The sequence below is a fragment of the Euwallacea similis genome, chromosome 1 (genome assembly GCF_039881205.1).
Source record: "Euwallacea similis isolate ESF13 chromosome 1, ESF131.1, whole genome shotgun sequence".
In the NCBI taxonomy this organism is placed as follows: Eukaryota; Metazoa; Arthropoda; class Insecta; order Coleoptera; family Curculionidae; genus Euwallacea; species Euwallacea similis.
Window position 1 is genome coordinate 2888906 of NC_089609.1, and position 22096 is coordinate 2911001.

Genomic DNA, 22096 nt, shown 5'->3' on the forward strand with positions numbered 1-22096 from the left:
AAATGGCATTTAGATGCGTCATTGGAACATTTATCTAAGAACTTTAGGAGTACGTAAAGTAAGGACAAAACACCAAATGAGAGTAAATTACTACGAACAATAGGAAAATATTAAATTTGTTGGAACGAGTACGGAAATAGGATTCACATTTTGTTAATAGTTGATGCCATTAATAATTAAATAATTTTTCTATAAAAGGAATGGAGTATCTAGAACTCATTTGAGAACTTTATTCAACGGCGTGTAAGACATTTTTCTAGTAAAACAACGGATGTCATATGTTTTTGTTTAAACGTTAATCATTGCCATTTTTTAATTCACCCTTAATGGCAAAAAAAATAATGCGTATATCTAACAAACCTTAGTAAATTTAAGACTTCACACATCTCTTTTCTCGCTTAAAACAGTTTTAATCAATGCAATAATGTTTGGAATAGCTGAAGACAAAGTGCCTGACGTATTAAAAGACGAAAGTCGTCTTAACGTCCTCTTCGCTCCCTTAAGAAATAGAAGTGTCAATCCCAAAGACTGGCAGGACAAGATCTCCACTTGGAAGTCCATAATCAAAGTGTACTGCGAAGCCAATAATGAGTTTTCCTTAACTTTGTCGTTATTAAATGAAACGTTTGTTCGGCATGGAAGATCTCCTCCTTGTATTGGAGAAGTCTTGAACGATATGATACAGAATAAAGAAGTGGAAATCATGGAAGTGTTCCTAAAGAAGGCTGCGCATACTTGGAGTGGTTGGCTAACAGACATTGTCATTAAAAGGCCTTTAAGTTGGTCTTACAACACCATGAAGAAGACTATATTTCCATCTATGAATGGGAAATACATTCACTTGGAAGTGGTTAGAAAAAAAAGCACTGAATTGTTGTCTATAATCCCTGAGAACTGCAAGAACAAGGTTTTAAGCCTCAAAGAACTTTTAACCATTCTTAGTGATAATAAAAATGTCCCAAGTGTTGAAAATTTAAAGTTGCTGCTGCATTATTTAGAAAATCAACAGCAAATTGCTGTGAAGGTATTAGCAAATTATAATGTGAACAATGAGCAAGATACATTATTACTAAAAATTGGAGATGGTGTCACAGTGGCTCCAATTACAGATATAGATGTAGGAATTCATACCTTGGAACAAAATGAGAAAGTGATTTCTAAACATGTTGAGAATTTGGAAAATCAAATTGATACCTGTATTGAGGAAGCAAAAAATAACTTGAAGAAGAAACATAAACAGTTGGTAAGCAAAATGGTATTTTTTTGATCCACAATACTTTCAATAACGGTAGTGTTGATTGACACAATTGGTGAATTAAATTGTAAATTGAATTCTTACCTCTTCTCACTTCTTATTATACTGTGATGAGATAAATGATATCTCAGATAATAAGTAGGATAGGTTGTCCCTAGCTATTTTTGTAAAATTTTATTCCCTATTTATTTTTTGCTTTAGAAGATAAATAAAATGTCAAAATAAATATACTATGTGTTTCTCAATTACATAAACTTTTAACAGCTGTTGAATAAGGTTGCCTGTGTCCTTTTAGGCCAAAAGTTGCCTAGTCAAAAAACACCAATTAGAAAAACAGTTAGAAAAGAAAGTTAGCGCTTTGCACAACATACAGAACTGCTTGCAACAACTTGAAGGGACTCATACCAATGCCCATGTGTGGGAAGCTTACAAGAATGCCTTAGATGCCTTTAATGCCACTTACAAAAGCACAGGAATTAGCGAAGAGGCAGTGGATGATACCATGCTAAAACTTGGGGAAGCATTGGATATTCATGAAGATATTCAATCTGCATTAGTACGATCTCCTACAGTAGAAGAAGACACCACAGCATTGGAGCAAGAATTAGAAGACCTTATGAAGTCAGATTATCTGGATCAAGATCAACCTCCACCCAATGATAACAGTGGCAGAACTGATGATCTTGATAAGAGTTTTGCAAAATTGAGCATTAATTTGCCTAAGGTTCCAGAGAGTAGTCCTGATGTATCATTACATGAAGCTTTTGATTACATTTAATGATAGGTGTACAGGTTTTTGAAATGACTTATTTCTTATGCCTTTTAAATAAGTATGTTGTTTTATGACCAAATATTTAAAATAATTGATAATTTCTATTACTATTTATTGTTAATTTTTTAAACAAATCTTTATTGGGAAGAAATAAAAAAGGCATGACATTTTAAATATTTTATTTTACAAGGTTTATTTTTTCTGCCCTTATCCTTTTTGCTCACTAGAGCCCAACACATAATTTTCATATGGTTGTTCCTTAGCTGCTTTATGCTGTTCTACCCACTTTTCTGGTTGCTTATTCTTGTACATCTAGAACGTTTTTTAAAATTTTACTTACAAATTAATCAGTCACAAAATAACGTCCTTACCTCACAAACAAAGTTTAAGACAGCCATTTTTGAGATCTCTTTTTCAGCCCTCATCCCCCATTTAAAAATAGATTTTTTAGTAATACTATCAATCTCCACAATCAAATATTGCTCTTTGACCATAACTTTATTAATATAGTCTTTAACTTGCCCAAACAATGGATGCTTCAAAGTAACATCAATGCCACAGTTATTTAAAAATGCATAGAGAGAAGCTATAAAAATTACTACAGTTGCAGATTTATTGCCATACATGATTTGAACTTACTATCAGACACATTGTTGTTGGACATAAAGATATGGGATAGAACAAGAAGTATTAAAACTCTATGAATATCATCAAGATTTTCTTCTGTTTCTGATGAATCCTTAATATAAGGAAGTATGGTACTTAGAATATAGTACTTCTCTTTGCTGTTACCTTTATCGCACAATATCAGATTATATCCATATACCTGAAGAATGCAAGTAATATCAGTAGACACCTAATTGTATAGTGTAATTTTTAATATGAATAATAAATAGTTAAGAATTAAGACTACCAATTCAAGATACTTCAATGTTGGAATACTCACATTTCTTAAGATGTCTTGGGCTTTCTCAATGATCTTGTTATAGTTTCCTCCACTTTTATGGATAACATTTCGATTTAGCTCTGCTTTGGAAATGATTAAATGATCTCCGGTTCGACAAATAAGGTATCTGACAACTTCATTGGCCACCTCTTGTGTGTCTACAGTCTCCTTGGGGGACTGAGATTGGTTGTTCTGAGTTCGGTTACCACTTCTTCTCTGGGACATTACTGGACCTCAATTCAAGAAAAAACAATAACTATTTCTGAAAGCGTGATTGACTACCAAAAGCGTAAATTCTTATCTAATTTAATGAAGCTTTTGAATTTTTTTAAAGAGATTTAAAAACAATATTGATTGAGGTTAGAAATTTGAAAATTTCCTTGTTAACGTCACAGCATGCGGTTGTTCTTATGTTTTCTCATTGTTTCGACAAGGATAGAGCAATCTGTCACAATTATTCTTTTTAAACTGCATGCCTGCTTTCCGCATTTACCAAGCCACTTTATTGGAGCTGACAACTATGTCTGACACAGTGTTGCATCTGTCCTGAAATTTTACATATATAATTCACGTTCTTAAGTGATTTAGAGGAATAATTACAATAATTTCAATTACATGATGTGTATATGTGTATCTACTTTAAGTATATTTAATACATAATCCACATGTATAACTATATGCTATATTACTAATCACTAAGGTATAAATATAGACTTACACCTGGTTGGATTATGCCATATGGAGTATTATAAATCAGCGTCCAAGCTGGGAATTAAGGGATTTAAGGGACAATATAAATCATACAGATTTTTTTAAGTCAACAGGGAAGTATAGCTTCTGTTCAAATCTAAAACAACTCATGTAATACCCCATGATTAATGGTTTTACCAATAGTACAGTTTATGCACTTGCCACCCTCTAAGCCATACGCCCTTGTTGAAAAGGATATATTAAGGATTAAAAGAAGTTTAGGGACTTCCATACCTTCAATCATCTAATAATTTTTTCGTTGTCGGAGTGAATTCAATTACGATTTTCATGGAAAATTGATACTAACAATTGAAGGGGCATTAGTAGTTTTTTTCATGATCCATCGAGCAGCCTCCCTTATGTGCCATTACCGACGAGGTGGATAATAGAAGCACGTGTGATAGTGTGAAATTCAATTGTGTCCGGGCATCATTACAAGTGTTAAGGGCGCCAAAGAGGGGTTAGTTCGAGGCAAATAGGGCACAGTCGGATTAGTTTTTAATCTCGTTATTTCTCCTTTAGAAATTGATGTTAACTAGATGAACGAGGGAATAGATCCATTTGAGCATAGAGGCACCTCTTCCAGACCAAAATCTAAATTTAGCCATCGGTTGTTTCAAGAAATGGTTATTAATACCATGAAATATGGCACTTTTATCCCTGGATATAAACAGACGGTGTCTGTATTGTTATTTTCGTGCTCCCTGGGTGCAACAGAGGGGCGCTTTTAATTGGTCAGGTCCCATCCCTTTTTGTCGGGCTGACTGGAGCCGTTTAAAGGGATTACCCTAACATGATTTGTTATCGCCTTTATCCATTGGGTGTTTAGGGGATTAAACAGGTGTCGTGCAATTGGTTTGGAATTGAAACAACTTTAAATTTACGTAATCTTCTGGCAAAAAAGTTCTAATAATTCATGGAAGCACTGATTTCAGAAGCACCCTAAGTCCGTTTTTTGACATAGTTAAGTTAGACACGGGATGAAGCCGAGTCAATTCAAAAACAAAGCTGTTTGTGAGTCAAAGTCAAAAATGTTGTAGCCAAAGAATTCATCGCAGGATTGCGCATTAATTTATTTCCTTTGCTATTATCACTGATAATGAACACTGAGTTTCCAGAACATTTTTTTATACCCGGTGAAAAAGTTCCAATTTCTTCAAAAATTACCATTATCGTATACAGGTGCCACCAGTTCGAGTCGGAACATAGGAATTGCGCAAGTGGGAGAAGGACCGCATAAGGTTTAGTATGCCTGAGACAAAGATCAACGAAGTGGGTTGAGAGCTGGCGCCTAAAGTGGGCGGAGTTAGTCCAGATCCAGTTGCCAGATGTTTCACCGTTTCAGAATTTTTACTGACAAGTTCTCTAATAGTGATTTAGTATTAGTGGATTAAATTAATTTCAAATTTTTCCTTATTCATAAATTATTGTATATCTTCCCATTATAGCATGACTTAGGTGCGTCATTGACGAATTCGATGGTTAGAATTCGCTGATATTTCTTTATGATCTTTTGGTGGGCCTAAACTGCCAACACTGGCTGTAGTAGAAATAGAATAATAACGAGAATTAAACAAATTTATCAGTGCAGGTAAAGCATGTAAAAAATTTCGATTTTAACGAGCGGAGTTAAGATGTTTATGTTTTTTTATTTGTTTACATCAACGCTTTTTGCTCTGATATTTGAAAAAAATTCTATCGCTACGAAGGCCGCGGAATCGATACTAATCTAAACACCGAAGTGGAGACGCCGGCGGTACTGACTCCACCCATTTAGTCGTCGGTCCTTGTCGGACGCATTAAACTTTGTGCGATCCTTCTCCCACTTGCACAACTCCTACGTTTCCACTTGAACTGGTGATATCTGTATACTATATACATATATGTACATGCATTAACAATATTTTGCTGTAGTTTCTTTCCGGTTTCTCTTTTTGTTATAAAATCTTCATAAACATAGCAGAGTTGTTCGACTTTTGATGCAGAAATAACCCAAGTCCATGCGAAATTTAACCTTCTGGCATTTTTTAACATGCGAACTTCATGCATTCTCTCATACTGTATAAGTTAGTATGTTGTATATTGCAGTCAGTTTTTAAGTTGATAAAAACAGGGTTTAGAAAATCAAATGATTTTTTTGTTGTTATCTCAAAAATTGCTATTTGTGACTTAGGGTGTTCTACAATCAATGATTAAATTATTACCAGCGATGCTGCTCAGATTCAAATGTACTCACACCTAGTTGTGCACCGGGTAACTACCACATATTTTATTCTGCAATAAGCAGACAAATAATGCAAATCGCCATCCAGAAATATTTCCTGTGGCGCATAGTCGGTATTCCCTCGGGATGCAGATTTACGGGCGAGGTCCCAGATGTTCGGGAAGGCCAGTTATTTAATTTGACGGTTAAACAGCTTGGAGCCAGAAGCGCCTGGAAATTCTTGTGTATCCAGCTTTCGCCTGTTTTCATGGAAAGCAAAGGGGTTTTCTAAGTATTAGGATATGGTTAACTACACAGGACACGAGGAGTTAGTTGTTGTATTGGGGAAATGTTCAAATTATAACCATTTTCCAGATGTCTAATCTTCCCACAACAGATAAATATTGCAAAGTTTAAAAAGGACACAAAGCCGGCAAATTTATAATGGAACACCCTGTAAAAACTGAATAGACCTTTATTTTAAATTTCGAAAATATATAACATAATGACATTTGATTTAGCTGTTTCGCGACATTTGCGTTTAAAAATCTGGATATTTTTACAAATTGCAGTTGCCATGAATAAACAAATGGATTGATCGTCATTAGTAATTATTATTTTCATCTTGAAAAAGTTTAAACATTGCCGATTGCAAATGATTCTATAGAAAGAAAGAAATCAAGTGGGGTCAGATCTGGAGATCTAGGTGGCCGTTCAATAGTTCTTCTCCTACCAATCCACTTTCTTAGATAATGATAATCCTACCACTCTCTCACTGAACGTACACAATGAGGTGTTACTCCGTCTTGTTGCAAGTGCGACAAATGTTTATTTAAAGTAAGATTTCTATTGACGTTCTTTTAGTTTTCCACTTCATAAATTATAAGAGGCTTTATACTTGTATCTATCATCTATCAAACTTCACCATTTAAATTTCCATCTATGAAGAGAATCAATGATGGCATCATTCAATATGCTCGCCCAAACGTATATTTTTTCAGAACATTTTGCACGCCCTCCTCTAACTATATAAATATGTGAGGATAAAGGTCTTTGCCATTTATGTAGAAAGTACATTTATTACTAAAGCAGTTATTTTTTATTAACTGGAAGTGAGAAATAATCTTGTTAGTCATAATTTCGCAGAACTCAATACGTCTCTTGGGGTCATCATCCTCTAATTCTTGGGTTGTAGTTTGTTTTGCCAAATTTTCATATTGTCAACAGTTAGAGCAATATTAAATGCTCTTCGTTTTTAAATTGTCGCTCTATACATATAATCAAAATATAATATAACAACAAATAAAGCACTAGCAAACACCATTTTCTGACTATATTAGGCGCACACCTATGACTTAACGTAAGGTAAGTCACTAAGTATACCAGAGGTGTACGAGGTGTGAAAAGTGTCCGCTTTACCTTATTTTATCATAGATGTATTGCAACGTATTTAAGATTTATTTCCGGTTCCTAAACTATATACAAAGCACATACTCGCCCATTCAATCAGATTTCGTTTTGCAAATAAACTGTGCCCTAAAAAAAGTAGCAATGCCAAATTGGTACACAAAACACTCCAAGTAATGGCCATGATCTAAAGCAAATATTACAACATTATTCATCACATTTATAACTTAGGAAAATACTAAGTGTGATTTTCATAAAATTTTTGTTTATACAGCGGGTACATTATAAGAATTTGTAAGAGGACTTTTGATAACAGTTAAGGTATCTAACCATGATATAAGTAGTTCTATTACGCAATAATTCAATATTTTTTGCGAATTTGAACGAGTTTCAACTAAATTTTGCTGTTGTGTCCAAAGATCCTTCAGATCGCAAACCGTCCGTCTTTTCTATAATAGTTAGAGGTCTCCAGTTCGACCCTGGACGAATATTATATAATAATAAAATGATACGAAAGCAAAGCGTTTCTAGTAAGTGCATTGAGTATAGCATAAATTAAGTTTTTAGCATCAGGGAAGAAATGTATCAAAAACCCGTCTCTCTTTCAATTTAATTAATTACTCGCATTTTTTGCAGCAATGCTGACTACTTTTATCACATAATAGCTATTTATATAAGCAGTTAGGAAATGCATTATTTTGTGTACTGAGTGGTGAAAGCTATAATTGTAGGAATGTGAATTGTTGATAAGCAGAAAATGTATTATTTCCGAAATAAATAGCTCAGAAAATGAAAATAAAAAATTTGTATAAAAACATATTTAAAAACACAAATATTATCAACCATTCGATATTGCACTAAATTTAAAGAAAAATCTGTAGTTTTGCCCGCTTAAACCCTCATTAGCCCCCACTATTCGGATTGACCTATGACTCAATTCAATTATTACATGTTGCGTACTATATGACCATTTTTGTCTAGTACACACTCCTAAATCAAGGCAGAAGATATAACGTCCATGTACACTGCATCCAAAATCTACTTGACTATGTAGCTACAGTGACGTAATCATTGTCAAAGCTTTCGTCTTCTTCTAAGCTCATATAATGAACAAAGGCGACTATATGAAAAAGGATAGACAGGCTAATTATAATATGGTGTCATTGACACAGGGGTACGAAATGATAATTTTAATAGTAAAAGCAGCAAATTTTCTTGTGGGTAGAGAAATAAAGACTCGTGCTTTAACATCTTGAAGGCCGTTAGAGATACTTCAACCGAAGGGTGATTTATGCGATTACTCATTAATTCGTAAAGAGCCAACTTACTACCAAAAGAAACAGACAAACAAACCACCCCCTTTACCACAACATGCACCCGGACAAAGCTACAAAAGACGCCGTCAACCCTTTGTATGTAAGAACAATATTGCGTAAGCAGCCCTTTGTGAAGGGTTTACGCGTGCGGTGGCCTTTCAAATGAAAAGTCATAAAGTTTTGATTGATTAAACGATGGCAGGAAATAACATGTCCACGTTCAATAATTTTAAACAGCCTTTCATGCCACTGGCCAGTTTCCGACCTGCCACTTTCCTGATAACAGTTCTGAATTTAGAGCCTTTAGGATTTTCAAACTCCTTGCAACTTTGGTAGCAAGATCATTTCCATTTGAAGTGGGAAAAAAATGTTAAATGTTATGCTCTGACTTCGTAGTTACGGTGGAAATTGCTAAATCGACCAATGATCTACTTTGATTTGGGCATTTCTATGGAGATTATCATGCTGGCAAAGTTACCAGGAGTCTGAAAAATTGGGTTTAAGATCTGGTTGGTGTTGAAAAGCTAAGTCTAGATAACTTTATCGAGGGGACGATGTCCATATAAACGATGAAATGAGGTAATTGGTTAGTTTCTTGGTTTCCATGGAAATTATCTTCCAGGTAAAGTTGCTAGTATAATTAACTAGTGGCTATAGAAAGGTAGTTAAGGTCTTTTTAGCCATTGATGAATTACGCGTGCAATAATTATAACCAGCATTAACAGTAACTAACCTGGGGGGGATTATAACTTCACTGGAAACTGATTGGCTGCATTTTTCCATTGAACCTAACGTCCAGGGAAATTTGCCAGAAGGCTCATAGTCTAAATTATATCACATTTTGTCAAAATTTTCTTAGCATTTTACTATTTTACCTTGCCCATTCTCCCAATCAAGAATCATTATTGACGGAACACACCGCACAAAAAACTACCCTTAAAATTGTCATCTGAAACTCCACCTCTTTGGCGAAATATTAACAGCGACTACAAAGGGAACTATTGATTAGGGGAGGATTTTACACCAGGCTAAAATGCCATTGGACTTGGGGGTGTGTTTTGGGCCTGGAGAGAACTTGTGAAATCTGCCCTTATCGCTGATTTAGATCTCAGTTTGGGTTCGCAAGTTTGCCTGTCGAGGTGGATCTGAGGGTGAAATTTGTAAAGTGGTGAAACCAGAAATTGTTTTCGGTTTGTGGATTGAATTGAGGTAGGTAGTTCAACTAGTAGTAAGTTTTGAGTGAAAGGGAGAGTAATATTCTTTTAAGTGGCTCTAAATTAAGAGTTTTGTTGAATTTTGAAATTTTATCTGAACTCGTTCACCTCTAGCAGGGTCAATTGGCCAAAGGTTATTTTATTTTGGGACTTCCTTCAGATTTTTCGTAAGGAAATTTCTGAAAATATAGGGGGAAATAAGAAGGAAAATTACTCAAACTATAGGAAAATGATTAAAAAACGAAAAATTTCATTTGAAGCGGTTCGCCCTGTAATTAAATTTTAGTAGACATTGGTTGCGACTTTTGATAAGCGCTGTATACAAAATGATTTCTTTAATTTTACGAGAAAAAGAATTGAGCCTTTCCTAAACTTTAACACCTTTTTCTTGGTTGGAAAACTCTTGCAATTCTAATTTTTTCATTCTTCTAATATCGCCTAGGTAAGTTATTAAATAGTCAAAAAATATAGTCAAGAATCTGCACTTTCCTGAAATACTTCGCTCCACATTCTATAGTTAAATAACTGAGCTTTCCGGGTTGGTTCAATCTCTGTTTAATTAATACGAAGCTTTTGATAATTTCCAAAACAATTTTGGCATTTTAAATTAACCGGGATCGCTCTGAGAAGGAAGCGAATGAGATATTTGACGATGCCAAAAATTTCTTATCAAGAGGGAAATACTTTGACGGATTCAAATATAACTGAAATTTCTGAGAACTCGAGTTGACGTTGATAAGATTTTTCAAAAGATATAATTTTTCTTTAATTAAGAGATCGTTCTTGACACACCCAACGTTCTTTCCTGCAGTTTGCACTAACTGAAATCGCTCTGAGAAGGACGCGAATCAGATATTTGACAATGTCAAAAAGTTGTTATTAAGAGGGCAGTATTTTGACAGATTGAGATAGAACTGAGATTTTTGACAATCTCAATTGAACGGCAATGACGTTGTTTAACAACTTCGAAAGATACTTAAGAAATATTTTGACAATTAAGACGTAGTTCAAGTTTCAGAGAACCTATGCCGACGCCAAAAAAACACTGTTGGTTCTCTTCCTTGCCACTTCACCCTTACATTACCTCCAAGGCTCTGTCCAGGCTCAATTTTCAGCAACTGCTCGTAGAAATTGATGCTCCCCATATATTTCCCCTTGCACCTCCAATCTGAAATACTCACACAAATCTGCAATTACTCCTTTCCCCTTCCTTCCTTCATGATTGTGGTGATACTATCAGTATACTGCAATACCTAATAATTTATTCACTGCTCACCATCATATTTTCATAAACTTTGACAGGACGCAATCGATATTTGATGAATAATTTACAAAACACCCCCAAATCGAAACATATAAGGCCACTTTCCGCGAATTGAACGGGGACCTGCGGCTCCCCAGGGGGAACGTTGTCGCAGCTCGGGCGTCGGGGGGCCGCGTGCCTCAAGTTAACACCCCCAAATTACAATCATATCAATCGTGAGGAAAATTGTAATTTGATTACTGCAGCGCGGTCGTCGATTGTGTGGGAAAATAATTGTGTTGTGGAACATGATGGGGCCTTACTTGAGCATTTTCAATGCATTATTTATCGGCAACTTATTAAAATACAATTTCCTTTTATTTCAGGGCAAAATTAGGATCTTAGAGAGCTTGTACTCGCCCTCCAACTCCTGCGATAATGACATGATGAACATGGAAAATAGAGAAGTCCTTCAGGCCATTACTTCCTGCACCAATGTAGTCAATAAAAGGAAGTAAGTGCTCCTGCGTTTTGGGGCTTCGAATCGCTTCATGTTTACTCAACGCGAAATTCTGCAATTCAAAGCCAATAATTGCGCATTTCGATTATTTTATTTTCGCATCATTTTGTTGCGATTTCGAGAAGTGCTTTAAAGTAGAAGAAATGCAAACACAATGATATCAATTTCAATGTATTTATACGCGGAGCTTTATTGACTATTGACAGAGATAAGAATTCCTTAAACACCTGCAATAAAACTTAATTTTTGTTTGCCCAATTTCGAAAGGTGCTCTTCACCTGTTGGCAGGGATCAGCAGGGACAGGCTCAGAATCCTTGACAACTTAGAGCTTTCAGCGTGCGTTAACGGCACTGCGATTCGGCTTAGACCTTGGTTCCTGTATGTCAAAGATTTTTTTGCTCTGATCGCCCTCCTACCGGTTTTTAGACCTTTTCGGACTACTTTTCAGAGAGAAAAGCAACGACATGTCGATGCTCAGCAGGGAGGAACGGAGGCGCCGTCGTAGAGCGACTCAGAAGTACCGGACGGCACATGCCACCAGGGAAAGAATCAGGGTGGAGGCGTTCAACGTCTCCTTCGCCGAGCTCAGGAAGCTCCTCCCGACTCTACCGCCCGACAAGAAGCTGTCCAAGATAGAAATCCTCCGGCTCGCCATTTGCTACATCGCGTATCTCAACCACGTTCTCAAATCTTAATATTCCTCATAGATATTTGAGCACTGAAGTGATCTCTTTACTTTGTGATATTGCTATGGGTTAGTTGCTAGGGATAGTCGCTTGAATTCTGACTCATGTAGCTGCCGAGATTGCACACCCCTTAGTCTGGATTAAGTAGTTTTGAGTCGGGTACGTGGTAATCGGTTTGGTAATGGAGTTCGAGAATATGGGCCAAAACGCTCGAGCAAAAACACGGTGTTTGTTTAGATAAAACCTCTACAAATAAGAGCGAAGGTGAACACCTAAATAACATCATTTACTTGCTTATCTTTGGAACTAATAAACCAATCAATTTTCTTAGTATCGAATTTATCGAAATCCTTGTTGTTCATCACCAAATTGTGTTTGTTTTTTCGATGAAAAATAAATATTATGCTTAGACTTAAGTTCCTAATGCGAGCACTTGGTGATGGAAAAACCTCCAGACATGTGGGCAAATATTGCAAAACTCCATGCGAGAGCTGTTCGAGGAGATCAAGCCCGTTATACATAGAGTATTGTTTTTACTTATTAGTATTAGTTAATACCTATTTCGAATTTTAGAGTTAAAATGTTGTATTTTAGGCCGCAGCACTTCATCTATCAGATAACGCATTTGTACATGAACATTAAATCCATCAATAAATTGAAGACAAAAACTTTATTACGTGTGATTTACTTATCTTAAGTACATACCTTTCGACTTAATCCCTTCGTTCCAGTTTTCAAAAATTTGAGGAAACCTTTAGTTTGTACGAGTTACTTTCGCTTTCCGAGCTCAACTTACAACATTTTTCAAATTCGCATGAGGGCAATTTAGTGAGCTTTGGTGATAAGGTACAATAGTGACTTGACTAACCTGAACTAACGTTTACCGAAAACTCCTCCCCTCTCTTAACTCGGAAGGTCCCTCCTAGAGCCACGTCAGCATTGCACAGCTTTCTCGTCTTCCCTACAAATTTTCTCTTCTATGCTTTTCGTTCTCCTTGCTTTTCATGACCTTTTTCCGTGTCCTTATCGGTAACCAGCATTTTGCATCCTTTAATAAAAATTCCGCGATATCCTTCTTTGTCGGTCGAACGTTGGACAGCAGTTCCGCCCTCGTTCTCTATTTTGCAAAATTTGAACACACAAAAACCGGAAGGTTTAGAGAAAAAAGTTTAATCTAAAAACGATTTAGTTTTTTTTTATGAATTTATATTTTTTAATATTTTCGAAGTTATAGGGTGGTCCAGAAAACCGTAGCGTGACAAAAATACCTTTTTTTTAAATGGAATACCCTGTATTGTGTTCCGGACACTAATTTTGCTTGTATAAATATTTTTGCCATTACAAAATATGAAAGATTTTAGCAGTTTTTGAGCTAATTCAATTTAAAGTAAAATCGGAGGAAAAACTAGCTTCTGAAAATTCTCAATAAATTCACAAAGTATTAGTCGAATCGTTTGAAAACCTGTTCGATTAAAAACAAAAGGTGGTTCTACTACAGTATATTTTTAATTTTAGAGAAATTCTATACAGGGTGCGAAAAAAATATCCAAATTTCTCACATTTCAAGAGCCTCAAACCCGATTTTTTAATGAGACACCCTGTATTTTTTTTGAAAATAATTCCTTTTCAAAAGATATGTATATGTTACATATCTAAACATAAGAGATCTTACATACTTATCTGCTACTTATATATCCACTGGCTCTTAACTTGAACTAACCTTTTTTTCTAACGAGATGGGGTCCTTCTAAGCTGGGTCTTCTATCGATCGGGTAGTGTGGGATTTGCCCCGGGTACTCTCCACCATTGCCTTCGGCCTAGTGTGACGTAAGCAAGAGTGCACATACCTACTAAAACACTTCGGGTTTCCCCATTCTCCCACTAAGATTGTCGCAAAGCATTACTTCTGAGGAACCTGAACTAACAAGTTTTAGGTTGAGGGAATCTGCATACAGACTTCTACAAAATGCAGTCTTTTATGTCCGTTTGGTACCGCTTGGTTCCAGTCCGGGATCACTGAAGAACGGGTTCGCAATGGTTTCCTTGTTCACTGCAGAACCGATTTGGTTTTCGGCGTTTGTCCTCTCATCAGCCCATTATTTGCATACAGGGTGTTCAGAAATGCGTCGAAATATTTTGGGAGGTAATTCTAGAGGTTAAAATAATAAAAAACGTTCTTATAAACATATCCCAAAGATTGCTTTTTAATGGAACTAGAACCCCTTAAGTGGGGAACTCTGAAGATGGTTTTTTCGCAATATTTTCGAAACGGTTTGCATTAAAATTATGAAATCCTGTATATTTTAATAAGTTGGAATGGGATTTTTTTTTTGTGGTAATAATTGCAGATTTTAGGCAGAGGCGTCAGATACAGGATGTCTCCTACGTGAATGTTGCCCTAACTGTTTTCTCTGCGGCATTTCTTAGTTTTTGAAATTAAATTGTTGAATGGTAAATATTTTTAAGTAAAAAAGTCCTCTTATTTCATTTCGTTAGGATAGGCCGTTTTCTAGAAAAATGGGTTTTTATGAACCGATGCACGATTACATGAACATGCTATGAGAAAAAGAATTAGAGGACGCAGAGAGATGAGCATAGGCCATTTTCAACATTTGTTATGAATAAGTGATAAATCTTTAATAACTTTAGTCTTGTTATTGCTGGCTAATGAAAAACTATTCTATTACGAGGATGCTTACTATGCTTATCAAGATGCATGTCGATGCCCATGTAGTTCTGAAGCGGTTTATAAAAACTCATTTTCCTGGAAAATGGTCTATCCTAATGAGATAAAATAATAGGACCTTTTTTACTTAAAACTATTTGCGATTCAGTAATTTGTTTTCAAAAATATCGCAAACAAAAAAGTTAGGGCAACACTCGCGTAGGACACCCCTTGTGTGTGACGCCCCTGACTAAAATCTGCAATTGTTAACACAAAAATCGCATTCCAACTTATTAAAGTATGCCGAATTTCATAATCTTAGCGCAAGCCGTTTCGAAAATATCGCGAAAAACCATCTTCAGACTTCCCTACTTAAGGGGTTCTAGCCCTTTTAAGAAGCAATTTTTGAGGTATGCTTATAAGAACTTTTTTATTGTTTTAACCTCTAGAATCATCTCCCAAAATGTTTCGTCGTCATTTGCAGACACTCTGGGCAAGTAGGGTGTGTTCAGTGATATCTTCTCAATGCCAAAGACTCTGCAGTTTCCCTATCCTGTTCAGGTGCTTCTCAAATATCCCGTGTCCAGTTAAGGCTTGCGCAACCTGAGCTCAGTTTGGGTACATTCTTGAGCGGGGGAAGAGGGGCTTTTTTGGGTAGCTAGATCTACATTAAAAATGCCGAAAAATCAGTTGCGGAATTAAGTATGAGGCGCTGACGTAACGTCCTAAATTCTTCAAATAAGTGATACCGCAATCCAGGAATATATTTGCGTTTCTCAAGAATTTTATCATTTCGCAAGCATGGGTTTACATCGCAAAATCTTTATGTAAGTAAAATTCAATTGCGAATTGTTGTTGCTGCGACTTTTTTCCAAAATTAAAACGGTCCATTCTTCATTGCCGAAGTACAAAAATAGCCGCAACTTTTTATCAAAACTATGAATGGTTTTTATTTATTTATGCCTACCTGAGCATTTTGACGAATAGTTTGTTTGATGTAGCACAGGTATATCGTAAGTCAACATCGGAGTTCAAAAAAACGTTATCTATTATCTCATACCAATATGGGAGAGGTAAGGAGAGCATGGTATAAATACTACTGATAATCCACTTATTTATGGTTTTCGTACGGTTTTCTGAAGTGAGGTGTTAATTGGTGATGGCTTTCTTCCGGCTTTAACGTTAGAAGTGTGGGTAAGTCAGCGAAGTTTGAAAATGTCTAAAGCCACCATTTATGTAACAAGTTGTTACAAATCATTAAGTGCAAATCCCCCTATGTTATCTGATATCGCTTGTGTGTTTAATTGCAGTTCGCTTTCTAAATAATAATTGGATGAACAATTCGAAACATCAACCATAAATTGATATAAAAGGTTAAGTCAGTTAATTGTATGTGGATTATTAATGTTGTAAATTGTATACATTTTAATCGCGCAGGCTACATTTTTGCTCTTTCCATATGAAATCAATAATAACCCAATGATAACATACAGGGTGTTAATTACGCATGTAGATAAATTTTAAGAGGCAAATCTTCAAAGAAGTCCTGAATAAAAAAGTCTTATTAACGTAGGTCCGTAACGCCTGAGTTCTCACCATACTTTTGGATGCTTTTGGACAATGACGCAACGTTCCTAAGAAATTTTGCGTGGCAGGAATTTCGCGATAGGAAACTCAAATATTTACTCAGTTTCTTGTTTACCCATATAGGGTGTTGCGTTCTATGATATACCCGAATTTAAGCTGTCGTGCATTTTTTTAGCTCATCATGTGTCATTTTTACACATAAAAAACTTATTCTCCATTCTTTTCCACTGATAACTGATTTCAAGTTTTTTCCTCTAAAGCAGCTGTTCTTGGAAAAACCGCCTTCAAGCTTGAATTTTTACCAGCAACTGAAGCAACAGAATCAATCGAGCAACAGAACTATCAAAATAGCGTAATTAAATAAAATTGTTGAAAGTGACCTCCGCCTTCCGCAACACATGCATCATTCTCCTTAAAATTGATTGGCCAATTCCTTCGAATATCCTTGTGAATATTTGATAATAGCACACGGCTCAACCATCACGTTCGTTGGATCTTCACGATGGATAACTGCGTTATAGACTAGTGACTGCAAGCGACTCCACAAAAATAATCTAAAGGACTCATATCGGGTGATTTTGGAGGCCAAGCATGCGGCCCGGCTCTTCTTCTCCCAAAGTTGGAAGAGAAGTTATCCAGGATTTGTCGGGCAACTAAATTGAAGTGAGGTGGTGCACAATCTTGCATCAACCGCATCTTTGGTTTGGTACTTAAATCAATATTTTCTAAATGTTCAGCGAGATCGTACTCAAAAATGATAGAATGGATATTACTAGGAGGAAAATACTTACTACTCCATAGCTATGTTCGCTGCTTACTAAGGGTCTGTAAAATGTGTGGCATGAAGTACAGGACGTTATTGTGGAAATTGAGGACTCTCTGGGAGGTTTGCCCACACATTGATATCACGGGTTTTTCGGATAGTTCCCCCATCTCTACATTGATCCCAGGGATTCTGTAGGCAACTCATATCTCACTCCACCGATACCGTACTGACACAAGGGTTTTTCTGAGCATTCCACCGTTGACCGATAATTCTGATATGTCGAAGTCCCCGATCGGTAGAGTGGTCTTATCAAGTGCCATCATTTTGAATTAGAATAAACTAAGGAAATTTGTGGAGCGTTATTTGTTAGTGTGTCTTTAATACATTTTTGTGCCCCAGAAACCAGCCAATAGGCTGGATTTAGGGTCAAAGTGTGTTAGAGCGCCAATAAGAGGTACATGACGAAAAGGAAGTTGAAATTGGCACGGAAACGATTAGGAGAAATGAAGTTGATAGATTCACTGTGGCCTTTGCCTTGAAGGATAAGGCCGTCCAATTGAGTGAACCCTCGAAAAGTGTTCAGGAAATATTATTTAAGTTAAAAAAACATTTTAACAGGGTATTAAAGGAGCAAAAAAAAAATTATCTGTACCTCTAAGTGCAGGCGTTAGATATCGCATTTTAATATTTCTTGTGAGTTTCTTAGAAAGTTTAAGATTAAAAAGTGGTGGTAATAAAGGACAAACTACTATGAATCTTCCATTAAATCAAAGCGACGTTTCGACGTTAAAAACGTTCATCAAGCTGCTAATTGTTGTCATCAGAAATCATTCATTCCGCGATTGACTCCGTTGTTTCTTTCTGTGATATTAAGTAAGGGAGAGTGAGGCAAAGATGGTAATTCAATCTGATAGCTAAACGGCTAGACGAAAGACGGCGCCATTAACACTAGTATCTAAGTTACAAATTTAGTAAAGTAAGTTAATTAAACGGTAAAATAGGGTGCCGAACATGATTATGATATTTGTTTTGCACTAAACCATCTGTTTATTAGTCAAAATCATTGAAAACGAGTAAAACGTGATCGTGGGAAAAAAATAGCAGTTAATTTTTTTTGCTTCAGGCATGACGGTTCGTAATTATAGGCAAACAATACGATCAATCGATAACGAGATTTTATCTAAAGTCATTGAGGTAGTAAAACACAGTGGTTTTGAAATTCAAATTTAAAAAATAACATGACAAGCAAGTAAAAATGGAAAAAAATTATGATTGAAACTTCAGTTTCTAAAAAAAACCAAAATAAACACATTTCAGTGATTCAAAATTGTAGCTTAATGATCAAGCTATCTAACAGGTATTTTTGTTTTTTGATAACTCTTCCAATTTCCTCGCTGAAGTGAATATCTTACTATGCTATTTTAGCCCCATCCTCCCCTACTTATTAGTGATTCAAATGTACCTAAAGAAATTTTGCTGCAATTTAAAGCTTGATCAGCACGTAAAATTACGTCAAAGCGTCATTGTGAGTGGATGGAAACTTCATAGTAGTTTGTCCTTCATTACTTTTAATCTTGATCTCTGAACAATAATTATTATTTCCTCACTATACAGAGTGGCCTATTTTACCACACTACTGCACAATTGACGGAGAGCCTTTTGAGGCTCGTTTATACACCGACCTAAATATGACGTCCCATCGACTACAACGAAGTTGCGTTTTCTTGTGACGTCCGAGCGACGTCCGCCTTCCCTTGGAAAATCACCTGCTTCGGAAGTCGCCAAGCGGCCAAAAATTGACGTCTTTTGAGGCGAAATATATTATTATCGATATGAACTATTATTACTACGAGAATTAATGCGTTATTTACCTTTCGCAACAACTAAAAACATGGCAACTGAATGACGACAGCAGGTGCGGTAATGAAAACGCACCCCTTAGTTAATACGTTCCCGTTATCTAAGTCAAACATTAATTTGCTATCTGAGTGTTAGCCACGATTAGAGCCCAAAATATCGATTGCTGTTGCAGCTTAATTAGGGACGTTGGATTTTTTTATAAACGTCCTCTCGCATATGTATAAACTATATATATTTCGTTTATACGTATAAAGTACATATGAACGAAGCTCGCACGTAGATGTGTAGCCATGAATCATCATTTGGAATAAAGGCCACTTAATCTTTTTAATACATTTTATCTAAAATTCTAAAATTGAATCAAATAACCATCGCCAGTGTTTGCTCAAGTTTTATACTTCTAAGCTAAACACTAATTAAATACTCAGAATTTGTTTTTAAAACCTACAAAAGATAAGATAACTGTGACATGTTTCTTACTGATGAGAGTTTATTTTGCTGTTAAAAATTTTGAAATAATATTATCTACCCGCAGGTAACTTACGTGTAGAAATTGTATCATGATCAGTCATGTGAGTGATATGGATAAGACTCGTTACTTTCAGGGACACGCGCTCAGCTTCGCTGCCAAGAGCGTATTTCCTCATCGGTACACCAAGATAGCATAGTGATCCTCAGGTGGAAGGTATAGGTCTTAGCATGAATACGATTGCCAGATCTAACTCTTCCATGCGAGGAACGCTATAGAGGAAGCCCGGAAGAATGGTGAGTGCGCTCGAGTCTTCGGATGGTGGATAAGTTCTATTGATTAAGTGGAGCAGTGGTCTCTTCACTTTGTTTAGATAAGTGAGATTCAACTCCTCCAACTTAGTTTTTGAACTTAAAGCAACGCTAGACCCGGGAGTGGGCCTCCTGAGAAAAACCCCTTGTAGAAGAAATATAATTTATTTACTAAAATTAAGTTAAAAATCTAAATCTATCACAATATTGCATATCACTAGCACAATATTTCTTTCAGATCACACGGCATTGGTATTGCTAAGACTATTACAAACTAGACTGAATTATCCTATTCTGGTGTTCGGTTAACTATTTCCAGTTATATAAAACCTAGTGAGATCTCTTACTTTACCGCACGTGGGGAGTAACCTTAAGGAGGCCTTAAGAATTTCGCCTTACTATTACAATACATAAATACGCTAATTTAATAAATATATACCCGATTATCGATGCAAAATCACAAATGTTAATTATTAGTATTTAATCCAATGATCCGGATCATGTGTACGTACGTGCGCGGACTGAAGACATACAGCGTGGAAGTCTTGGATGGGACAGTCCATATAACTAAGATGCCGAACATATGCGGCCAAAATCCTCGGACACGTCGATTTTTATTTTTTATTGCGGTTTTTTTATGGCAAATTCATGTATGCAGAATAATCCAAAAATCGGGCACGACTACCAACTTTGTTTTTTCAAATAGAAACTTCTTATTTCTTTACGGATTCTTTCTTTTAAGGCTTCGATAGTCGCTGGTTAGTTAAAGTACACCTTACTCTTAAGATAACCCCTTAGAAAATAATCGAAAGGCTTGAAATCAGGTGATCGTGCCGGCCATTCAATTACCCCTCGTCTCCCAATCCAGCGTTCAGAAAAATGTCATTTAAATAAGCCCTAACATCAACGTGGTAATGAGGGGTGCTCGATCATGTTGAAACCATAAAGCATCACTGGGAACATCAGGTGATTCTCATTTGGATATAGCTCAACAAGATCTATGAGCAATTCTAAACACTTTTCACCCGTTAATGTTTCGTCAATGAAATAGGGTCCCAAAATTCTGTTGCCAACTATTCCGGCCCCAACATTTACCTTCTTTGTAAATTGAGTGTGGGCCTCCATCATCTAATGAGGATTCTGGGGCGCCCGATAGCGACAGTAGAGTATAGACCTGTTGCGTTTAGGTATAAGACATAGTACATGAAATACGCTTAGAATTTTGCGTAGAATTCAAAAATTAAATAAAAAATAGGTGTTTCCATTTGAAAAAACAAAGTTGGTGGTCGTACTTGATTTTTGGACTACCTTGTATACATGAATTTACTATCAAAGAAACCGCAAGAGAAAATAAAAATCGACGTGTCCGAGGATCTTGGTCACATATGTTCGGCATCTTAGTTATATGGACTGTCCCATCCAAAACTTCCACACTGTATACGTATGCAAACCTTCTGAAATTGCAAAACTATTTTATGTTTGTTAGATAACAACATGATCTATCACAATTTTCTTACATCATTCTTAGACAATTTTTCACTGGGCCGAGTGTTAGATTATCGTAACCCCAGAACCTTTAGAGTTTTGGAGTGGCTAGTAGATAGGTACTAAATATAGCAGAAATAATAATGATATCACACATTAATGGAACATCTTTGGAATTGAGATAAAACAGATCAATTTGTTTTAAATTGCCTCCAAAATTAAGTAATCTGCTAAAGTGCATTAATCATGACCTCAGAGAGTTCATGTTCAATGGTTCTTTGAGGTATTTTTCGTGTTGAACGACGATAATCCCATTCTGCCAGCAATTTTAGAAGATGAACAAAAAATCCAAATAGAAACGTTTCTTTGCCGAAAACGAATAAATTTCTTAAATTTCCCATTTCTTTCCCTTATTGACTACAATAAATCGAAACAACGATATTAACAAATAAACATCCCAACAAAATAAGCAACAATGTTCGAACAAATATACTCGTATTCAATATTCATTCATTTCACAGCATTCTCCTATTCTCGAGTTCACGTGCCCTGATCACTAGTGACCTTCACTTACATCGCTAAGTCCCCAAAAAAGGGGACAGACTTAAGATTAGCACTAGTGTCGATGAATGTCTCTAGG

At 36.0% G+C, this 22096-nt stretch overlaps 3 protein-coding genes across 3 annotated transcripts; 2 read left to right on the forward strand and 1 right to left on the reverse strand.

The window, feature by feature from the left end:
- The first annotated feature begins 304 nt into the window (after positions 1-304).
- LOC136415185 (charged multivesicular body protein 7) lies at positions 305-2117 on the forward strand. The gene is made up of 2 exons (XM_066399650.1): positions 305-1243; positions 1551-2117. Exons 1-2 carry the CDS (start codon positions 425-427, stop codon positions 2031-2033), a joined length of 1302 nt encoding a protein of 433 aa, XP_066255747.1. The 5' UTR covers positions 305-424; the 3' UTR covers positions 2034-2117.
- A 100-nt stretch (positions 2118-2217) lies between these two features.
- Positions 2218-3322, reverse strand: MAGE. Its single transcript, XM_066390594.1, has 4 exons — positions 2974-3322; positions 2667-2853; positions 2399-2613; positions 2218-2339 (listed from the first exon to the last, which is right to left on the reverse strand). Exons 1-4 carry the CDS (start codon positions 3196-3198, stop codon positions 2235-2237), a joined length of 732 nt encoding a protein of 243 aa, XP_066246691.1. The 5' UTR covers positions 3199-3322; the 3' UTR covers positions 2218-2234.
- A 6345-nt stretch (positions 3323-9667) lies between these two features.
- LOC136415289 (helix-loop-helix protein 1-like) lies at positions 9668-12986 on the forward strand. The gene is made up of 3 exons (XM_066399808.1): positions 9668-9858; positions 11493-11620; positions 12076-12986. Exons 2-3 carry the CDS (start codon positions 11550-11552, stop codon positions 12320-12322), a joined length of 318 nt encoding a protein of 105 aa, XP_066255905.1. The 5' UTR covers positions 9668-9858; positions 11493-11549; the 3' UTR covers positions 12323-12986.
- The last annotated feature ends 9110 nt before the right edge of the window (positions 12987-22096 follow it).